The sequence below is a fragment of the Anguilla anguilla genome, chromosome 13, assembly GCF_013347855.1.
Source record: "Anguilla anguilla isolate fAngAng1 chromosome 13, fAngAng1.pri, whole genome shotgun sequence".
Classification (NCBI taxonomy): domain Eukaryota; kingdom Metazoa; phylum Chordata; class Actinopteri; order Anguilliformes; family Anguillidae; genus Anguilla; species Anguilla anguilla.
Window position 1 is genome coordinate 10,594,451 of NC_049213.1, and position 9,554 is coordinate 10,604,004.

The 9,554-nt window shown below is 47.2% G+C and overlaps 1 protein-coding gene across 4 annotated transcripts in view; it reads left to right on the forward strand.

The window, feature by feature from the left end:
• The window catches only part of unm_sa1614 (un-named sa1614), a 61,915-nt gene extending 52,688 nt beyond the window's left edge, over positions 1 to 9,227 (forward strand). For all 4 annotated transcript variants that reach the window (XM_035388653.1, XM_035388655.1, XM_035388654.1 and 1 more), the window contains 9 exons: positions 887 to 954; positions 1,378 to 1,485; positions 1,910 to 2,168; positions 2,508 to 2,684; positions 2,789 to 2,852; positions 3,184 to 3,245; positions 3,588 to 3,766; positions 4,699 to 4,821; positions 6,995 to 9,227. In XM_035388653.1, the coding sequence (XP_035244544.1) occupies positions 887 to 954; positions 1,378 to 1,485; positions 1,910 to 2,168; positions 2,508 to 2,684; positions 2,789 to 2,852; positions 3,184 to 3,245; positions 3,588 to 3,766; positions 4,699 to 4,821; positions 6,995 to 7,069 (1,115 nt within the window). In that variant the 3' untranslated portion in view covers positions 7,070 to 9,227. The remainder of the gene's footprint in view (positions 1 to 886; positions 955 to 1,377; positions 1,486 to 1,909; positions 2,169 to 2,507; positions 2,685 to 2,788; positions 2,853 to 3,183; positions 3,246 to 3,587; positions 3,767 to 4,698; positions 4,822 to 6,994) is intronic.
• The last annotated feature ends 327 nt before the right edge of the window (positions 9,228 to 9,554 follow it).

Consider the following 9,554-nt stretch of genomic DNA (forward strand, 5'->3'; position numbering starts at 1 on the left):
CACACTCACACACACATGCAAACACAGGCTCTCTCTCACACATACACACATATGTACATGCACACACATGCAAACACACACATGCAAACACAGACTCTCTCGCGCGCACACACACACACACATGCAAGCACAGACTCACACACACACACACACACACACACACACACAGCTAGGGCTCACACCAGCTCTCACTCGCTTAAACATGTACTTGCAAATGCAAGTATATGTATAAAGATGAATGCTTACGCACATACACATACTTATAATCTCATGCAGCTACAGAAACGCATACACACACACACACTCACTCAGATGTGCACAGTCTCATACAAAGGTAAGTATTTGTATAAACGTGCATGCTCATACATATGCACATGCATACAATCCCATGCACATACAGAAACTCACATATATGCATACATGCATGCACGCGCGCACACACACACACACACACACACCTAGCAACTCTCTCACTCACTCAAACTTATACTCTCCCATGCAAATGCCTGTATGCTGTATGTGTGAACATGCATGCTCAAGCACATACATATACATACAATGCACAGACAGAAACACATAAACATAAAAACACACACGGATCATGGCAGCATGAAATCCCAGTTCCACCGAATCACTTTGCTCTGTGGTGTTTAATCTGATGCATGGTTCCCTTCCCTGCAGAGCCACTCAGTGAATTTCAGTTAAAATTTTGGAGCGATGGGTTCCGTGTTTCAAACGGGTTCGGTGGCTCTGTTAGCGCTGCCCACGGAAGCACCGCTGTGTGAATCACACCACGAGCGATTCGGCGCCGTTGTACTCCGGCTTTTTAAAACGACGGCGCTCGTAAAAATGCGAGCGCGCTGAAGACAGGCCGTTTGTTTCGCAGAGAACGAGACGGGGGAGGCCGCGCTGGAAATCGCTCGGAGGCTAAAGCACACGCACTGTGAGGAGCTGGTGAGTAACTCCTCGACTTTTCCATCGTGGCCATTTTGTGTTGTCACCGGGCGCCGTGGGGACGTGCGTCAGAGCAGTGTGCGCTGCAGACAGGTCGCTAACTGGCTGCCGTAATTGCTTCTGACTGAGTGACAGTATGAGCATCAATGCTGAGTGTAAGCACAAGCCTTGAATGTCATGAAAAGGCCTGTCTGAGCCTCAGCTGGAGTTCCCGTAAAATAGTTGCATGATTTTTCTTTCAGTTTATAATGCCAGTGTGTACCGATTCATATTTAAAATGGTATTGTATTTATTATTGTTCGTCCTGTGGTTTAGGGTGTTGTTTCGTGGTGGTTTAGGGGTTTCAGTGTGATATTCTATGGTGGTTTTAGGGTTTCAGTGTGTGGCTTTGGATGCACTGATGGTCTCCCTCTGGTCCCTCAGATTAAGCAGGCCCAGAATAACCAGTTCAACATGCACGTGCACGTGGAGTACGAGTGGCAGCTCCGGCAGGACGACCTGTATGAGAGCGATGATGACCTGGATGACAAGGTGAGAGAGCAGGTGGAGCTGGCGGCGCAGGGCAGACTGCACTGCCCTAGCGGCTCTGTGAGCTCAGTGGATGCAATTGAATGTAAAGTCTGTGCTTGTGTGCTGGGAGATGGTTTCAATGGAAGCGCTTTCATTTCTGTTTTTTTTCTGTCAATGCTGTGTTTGTAACAGTGTAAACTGTGTTGTGTTTGTAATGTTAAGGCTGTGCTTATAGTGGAATGTTAAGGCTGTGTTTGTACTGTAATCTTGAGGCTGTGTTTGTACTGTAATCTTGAGGCTGTGTTTGTACTGTAAAGGCCGTGGGCTGTGTTTGTACTGTAAAGGCTGTGGGCTGTGTTTGTACTGTAAAGGCTGTGGGTTGTGTTTGTACTGTAATCTTGAGGCTGTGTTTGTACTGTAAAGGCTGTGGGTTGTGTTTGTGCAGATGGGTCCAGTAAAGAAAGAGCGCACCTCCCGGCCTTTCAGTCTGTATCATGCCTCGACCCGCGCCGCTGGGCCTGATCGAGGAGGGGGAGGAGGAGGAGGGGGCGGAGCTCTATTCAGTGTGGGCCGCCGGTTGGCTCTGGCTCGGGATCACAAGCGCGACGTGTACGCCATCCCCCACACGCAGACGCGCAGCCTGGACAGTCCACCGCCACCGCCCCCCTCCTCCCCTGCACCCCCTCTGCCTCCCAGGGTCAAAGGTGAGCCCCGCCCTGTCATTACCCAGCATGCTCTACTGCATGCCTACTCACTATACTATACCTATACCCTTACACAGCATACTGTACCATACCCTTACCCAGCATACTATACCCTTAACCAGCTGACTGTACTATACCCTTAACCAGCAGGCTGTACTATACCATTACCCAGCTGACTGTACTATACCCTTAACCAGCAGGCTGTACTATACCATTACCCAGAATTCGTACTATACCCTTACCCAGCATTCTGTACTATTCCCTTAACCTGCATGCTGTACTATACCCTTACTCAGCACACTCATCTCCATTTCATGTCTTTGCCTCTGTGTGTTTCAGTGCCCAATGTCCCCCCGCCTCCTCCCCCGGTCAGCCCTCCAGAGGGGTGGGGGGACAGCGCGACGAGCAAGAAACGGACCCCCCCTCCGCCCCTCAACATACGCCACAAACGCACCTACTCGGAGCCCATGCCCCACGTGCCCCAGAGCCCCCACGTTCCGCGCCACGCTGGCATGGGTAAGGGCGCCCTGCCGCGTGGGGGGGGGGGGGTGTGTGCGTGTGTGTGTGTCAGAGGGTCCTCCGGGCCGTGCGCTGACGACCCCTCTCACCTGTGTGTTTAGATTACGCGGTACCTGGCAACGCGAGGATTTACGGCGGTCCGGATTCACCCTTTCAGAAGCCTGTGTGAGTGCGCACGCGCACACGCACAACCCCGCGGTCTGCAGGGAAACGCGAATGCGCTTACTGCCCCCTGGTGGGACGGCTGTGAATGCCGACTGTCGGTTTAATCTTTAAGCGATCAGGAAAAAGAAAGCTCTTTTTTTTATGAAAGCCTGTAAGAAGTTAAGATCTCATTTCAACCTGCACTAATGATCTCTTTGTCCTTATGAGAAAGCAGTAATGTAATGCATGATTTGTAGTCCGTGCAATCTGGGAACGTAAAAGTTTCTAATTGCGGGTTATTTTTCTGCCAGCCAGACTAATGGATATCAAACCACTTCCTGTTTTTTTACAGCTCAGGGTCACCGAAATACACTGTGACTGCTCTCAACTCCCTTTCTGAGCTGCCAGAGCGAGGTAGCCGCCCCAGCTCAATACTTCTCAGCCCAACTGAATAGCATGAAATATTACAGTGTAGTGTGATATACTGCTTGGTGTAATATATTGTGTAATACAGTAATAAAGGGTAATATTGTGCTATATATACCACAGTATATTATAGTTGTGTAATACATAGTATAGTATATTATACTGTGATATAGTATATGGTGTAGTACACTATATTGTAGTGAAACATAGGGTACGGTATATTACAGTTGCATGTTACGTATTGGGAAGAGTTCATTTTCAGTGAATTTCTTACAGGTTCAGGTTTAGCCTGAGCCAGAAAAAGGTCATCTTCCCCCATGTGTGCTCCAGGGTTCAGGGCAGATGGAGAGAGCAACTCCTCCCAGTTTGTGTACCAGATCCCCCAGCCCAGCGGCCGACACCCCTCGCTCAGCTCCCCCACCTTCTCCCGCTCCCTCAGTCTGGAGTCCAACGGGAGCTCCACCAGTACCCAGGGCGGGACCCCACACCCCCTGCCCAGGAAAGGAGTGGTAAGGGGAGGGCAAAGGCAAGGGGGAGGGGTTTATCCAAAACCACACAAAACTGCTACAGGGACAAATAGACACCTTTACTAATATAATAAATATAATATTATATAATATACACTGAGCTTATTAGTTCAAATTCCATCAGGATACTCACTAGAGACTTATATAAAATAACAGTACAGTAACATATGAGAGGCTCACTTGTAATATTCTTACAATATATTCTCATCATATTAATGCAGTAATACAATAAGGGATATTTATGTACATATGGTGTAATAATACACCTGACTGATTATGACTGATATTACCCCAGGTCTTGCCACATAGTTTGGCTACTTGGAGCTTGCCTCAGGCCTGGATTTTCCTGTCTGCAGATGCTCCGCACTGCAGAGAGGATGGAGTTCAGGTTTATTCATGACTATGTTAGCGTTTGTCTCACTGTCCCATCGTGACCTGCTATTACTCCATGACTGAGTAACGCGTTTGGCATTTTAGTGCCATCTATGGGCTGGATGTGTTGGACGGTCTGTCCAGCTACCTTTCCTTTGACGGGGGGGGGGGGGGGGGGGGGGGGGGGGGGGCTTACTCTAAACACTGAGTCCTACAGTGGCACAGCCAAAACCACCACTGGCTGTGACAGGCTTCTATTTCTGTCCTGCTCTCTATTGCTGCATGTATTTACGTGGTGGTGGGGCGTGTGTCTCTGCGTGTATTTACGTGGTGGTGGGGCCTGTGTCTCTGCGTGTGTTTACGTGGTGGTGGGGCCTGTGTCTCTGCGTGTGTTTACGTGGTGGTGGGGCGTGTGTCTCTGCGTGTATTTACGTGGCGGTGGGGCGTGTGTCTCTGCGTGTATTTACGTGGCGGTGGGGCGTGTGTCTCTGCGTGTATTTACACGGCGGTGGGGCCTGTGTCTCTGCATGTGTGTCTTTCAGTCGAGGCCGATGGTGCGTCGCGTCAGGGCGGTTTACGACTGCGTGGCCGACCACCACGACGAGCTGACCTTCAACGAGGGGGAGGTGCTGGTGGTGCTGGGAGAGGACGACGCCGATTGGTGGGTAGGTATCCTGGCGTTTCGCCACGTAAATAGCGTGCGCTAACTGGGCCGCCGTGGTCCCACCAAACATCCGGAGGCTGAAGACAATAGGGGCCAGTCACGCCCTCCTCCTCCAAAAATCGCCCGCAGCTCCGCCTCCGCGTTCGACTCGCCGGAAGAGGAACGCCCACCCTACACTTTTTTTTTTAGGAGCTTTGTTTGGGCCACAGACTTTAGCAGACAGGAAGTATGTAATTTCCCGGTTTGTTAGACTGAGGCCCCCGGGGACAGTACTCGCTGGGCAGTTGTTTATGAAGGCCGCGCGGCTGGCGCTATCTGGTTGCGCTTGGCACGCGAGGTTCTGAAGGATACGTTGCGTGCGTCGCTCGGGGTCAGGGCGTCCGGGCCGCTGGCGGCGCGCGTACACGCGACTTCCTTGTTTTCCTCGTCCCCGCGTCGGACTGTTCTGCTGCGGCCTCCATGTTTTATTCATTTCCTCCGGCTTACGGGCGTGTCTCAGTATCCTCAGCGTGGCTGAGTCAGTGGAGATGCCAGTTAGCTCAACTGCTAACATCGCATGGCAGTTTGTAACGTGAGATTATCCATCTGTTTAGACGGCGCTTTTCAAGAGTTTCAACTCAAAGTGCTTCACGTAGATGAAGTGAACTGTACAGTAAGTCTGTAATTCCACGGACTGAATAAATTGGTCACATGACCAGTAGTGAATATTGTGGGCGGTGGTTTTTGTGTTTTCTGAAGGGTGAGATCTGGTGAAATGGCAGGCGAGTCATGTTCTTTGTGCCGGTCACCCTCTCATCCAGGCCGAATTATCATTTTAGCCTTTTTCCTGCTATGCACACCCATCCTTTCCCTGATGACTACTGTACAGCATGTTATTAAACATCTGCTTGATATCTACTGTACAGCACATTATTAAACATCTGCTTGATAACTACTGTACAGCATGTTATTAAACATCTGCTTGATATCTACTGTACAGCACGTTATTAAACATCTGCTTGATAACTACTGTACAGCACATTATTAAACATCTGCTTGATAACTACTGTACAGCACATTATTAAACATCTGCTAGATAACTACTGTACAGCACATTATTAAACATCTGCTGGATAACTACAGTACACCACATTATTAAACATCTGCTTGATAACTACTGTACAGCACATTATTAAACATCTGCTTGATAACTACAGTACAGCACATTATTAAACATCTGCTTGATAACTACTGTACAGCACATTATTAAACATCTGCTTGATAACTACAGTACAGCACATTATTAAACATCTGCTTGATAACTACTGTACAGCACATTATTAAACATCTGCTTGATAACTACAGTACAGCACATTATTAAACATCTGCTTGATAACTACTGTACAGCACGTTATTAAACATCTGCTTGATAACCACTGTACAGCACGTTGTTAAACATCTGCTTAGCAACTACTGGTAACTACTGTACAGTACGTTATTCAACATCTTCAACAAATGTTAAATTATTCTGGAAATGCAAGTGTGGTGCTGGTGGGTCTGCGCGCAGGTCGTATGTGAATCAGTGATCTGCAGAGCTCCAGCTGCTCGACAAGTTATGGCCTCCAGGTGAGGCTTGCCCTCTGCAATTTCCTGCACTGTTCCTGTCCAAAAAAAATGATCTCAGATGTGCTTCAAAAACAGCTGGCTGTATGTTGCTGACATGAGTGAATTCAGACTCGCTTATAAGCGTTTGTGTAAGTCTCTGTGCGTGCCGTGTGAGTGTGTGTGTGTGCGCGCGCCTGTGTGTGTGTGCGTGCATGCATGCATGTGCGTGTGAGTGAAGGAGTGAGATGAGGAGGAAACTGGTGACTTTGCCAACGCTCTTGCAAATATAATTTCAGTTCCGACAAAGTTCTGCTGTACATGTGCAAATTCTATCAAGGTAGCGAGCGCTCTTTTGCATTCCTTTTTTGATGACCTCATTCTGTGCCACAAATTTCTCAGCCCTTCTCCGTACGCCCGTCTGTTTTAACCGCACCATCTGTTTTCATTCTGGGGGGGGGGGAGGGAAGCCCTCGGATGGAGTAGGGATTCGTAACTCCTGGGAGTACGTTCCGTAGCCCTTTCTATTCTCTTCTTACTCCAAATTGAGTAAGTCCCTCTGCCCTCTCTCTCTCTCTCTCTTGTCGTTGCAGCACGGGTACGTCGAGGGGCAGCCGCACAAGAAGGGCCTCTTCCCCGCCTCCTTCGTTCACATCCTGTCCGAATAAGGCCCAGCGGAGGAGCGGACGGGCGGGCGGGCGGGCGGGCAGGCGGGGAAGAGCATTTCCCCTCTCCCCCACCATTAAGTTAGTGTTTAACTCTCTGCCTGAGAGAGAGAGAGAGAGAGAGAGAGAGGTTGCGTAACCTCGCTCGTTCCATTTGTGCGCTGTGAATAATTCATCAGATCCTGACAGTAGAGATCAAAAGGCACGCGGTGCCTCACGTAAAAGCCGCTCGTACCCCCGGGGCTCCGCCACGTCCTCAGGGCCGGCGCTGCCCCTCGAACCCTCGACTTCGGGCGGCGTCTCAGATCCGTAGGTTCTCTTATAGATTTTTCACATCCTTCGAAATCTGGTTTCAGTTTACTGAAATCAGCCCAAACCAATCTTAGGAAGGCTTCGGGCATTTCTTTATCACTTACCTTCTACAGTCAAACAGAGGTATTTAAAAAAGAAATTTTTAAACAACACCTGAAAATGAGGACCTGCCAGAATCAACTATGCTGTTCAGTGCCACATTCCTTGTCACACGGTGAATGGGAATAATTTCCTGGAAACATCATTTGTTTTATTGGTCTTATGGTGGGATGGATTTTCCGAAATGAGTTAATGGATAATTTTAATGAAAAAAATAAAACAAATGTATTGTATGTTATGGTCCTATATAAAACGTATGTTCTGGTACTTTTGGTAGACTGAAAGAACAATGAGTGACATATTTATTTGAGTGTAGCTCTTCTTGGAGGAAGTGCAATGCTGATGACAGTGCTTCTGTAACCAGCACAGACTTCTGAAAATAGGATGTGTAAAGCCCCTCCGTCTAAGAGGGTTAGGTTGGTAAAGTAACAAATGATCCAAAAGACAGGGTACAGGGTGCAAGTGTGTGCGTGTTCTTGTTTGTGTGTGTGTGTGTGTGTGTGTGTGTTGAAAAAATGTCAATGCACTGTCAGTCTGACACTCATACGGTGTTTTGGTTGGTGGTTGGTGTTTCGTATTGTTTGTCTAATGAAAGCAGAGAGGGTTCAGTCTCTCGCTTGCCACAGCTGTCATGCTCACATGCGAGGAAACCACGACCAATAGCAGAACTGCACCCGGCTTCGTTTCGAAACACAAGGTCAAAAAACTGTTGACAATACCCTCAGGCCCTTTATCACGGGAAGTCTGTTTCACAACGACAGGGAAGGAGGCCTGTTTACAGCGATTTGCACAGAGAACTACAACGTAACCGTGTTTGTATGCACACATGCATACACGCACACGTGCGTACACACACATGCACACACACACACACACACACACACAAGGGAGGGCGGGTTCTGTGTTCTACATGTGCTCCCCTGCCCAAGGTGCATGGAGAATGTCAGATTAACGTTTCTGGACACGTGACCACTGGCATGTGAAGAAAAGGACATTTGAGACTGCGCGATTTCATACATGGAAACTGTGTCTGAACAAAGGACCAGCTTTGGCATGGTAAGCTAATATGGGCTGTGTTCACTGTGTGTCCCCGGGAGAGACCGCGTGTACCTGTGCTTCAGTGTTATTAGTGTGCATCCCTGGGGTCTAGGTTTCAACACACATAATGGTCAAGGATGAAAGAATACTTGAAATCTAATTGAGACACACTGTCCTGTATTTAATCAGTCATTCGAGGATGGATCATGTCACACTATTCCTATTCATAAGCCACAATTAATTACAAGCAATTACTTTATTTTTCTACAGAATTGCACAAAACAACAGTTTTTTTCTGGCCTGTTTCCTGTTCAGGATCTACAGCTGTAATAACTAAAGAGTAGGCCTATATAAAAAATTAATAATTGTTATATCATTGGTATTTTTTTAAATTGACTGATAGGGAGAGTGTAATCTTTTATTTCAATATTTAATGTATAATGCATTTCAGTAAACAGTTTTGAATAGCCTCAAGTATTTTTTTTACTTTTTATTTATGGTATCTGGTATTTGATTAAAAGTACTGTATTGTGTCTGTCATCCAATTTTCCTTTTTAGATTGAATTCTTTTATTTTCTTAAATGATTAATATTTTATTTTGTTTTATATGGGCTGGCTGTAAAACATGGAACTTCCCAATGTATGTTTGTTTATATTATTATTATTATTATTATGAATGTTGTTATACATATTAAAGTGATATGAACGCAACATGAAGGCATCTCGGTTTTGTTACATTCGTGTCTTCGACCCCCTTCTCAAAACCTGTGATATGACGATGCGTACCATAATGCTGTTTAGTAGTGTTATTACTACAACGAGGGAGTTGACTGGAACAATTCCAGTGCTCCAAAGAATTTGATACTGAAAGGGTTGTTTTAATGTTACATCAGATTAGATTATACTACACTGAGGAAACGGTGGTATCTTAATTTATTGTCCGTCATGAGATATTCCCCATTTCATGAAGCAGCCCCATAGGCGTGCCATTCAGATGCCTGTCTGCTCTACTGTAGCTACATAAAGGGAACCTTCGCTG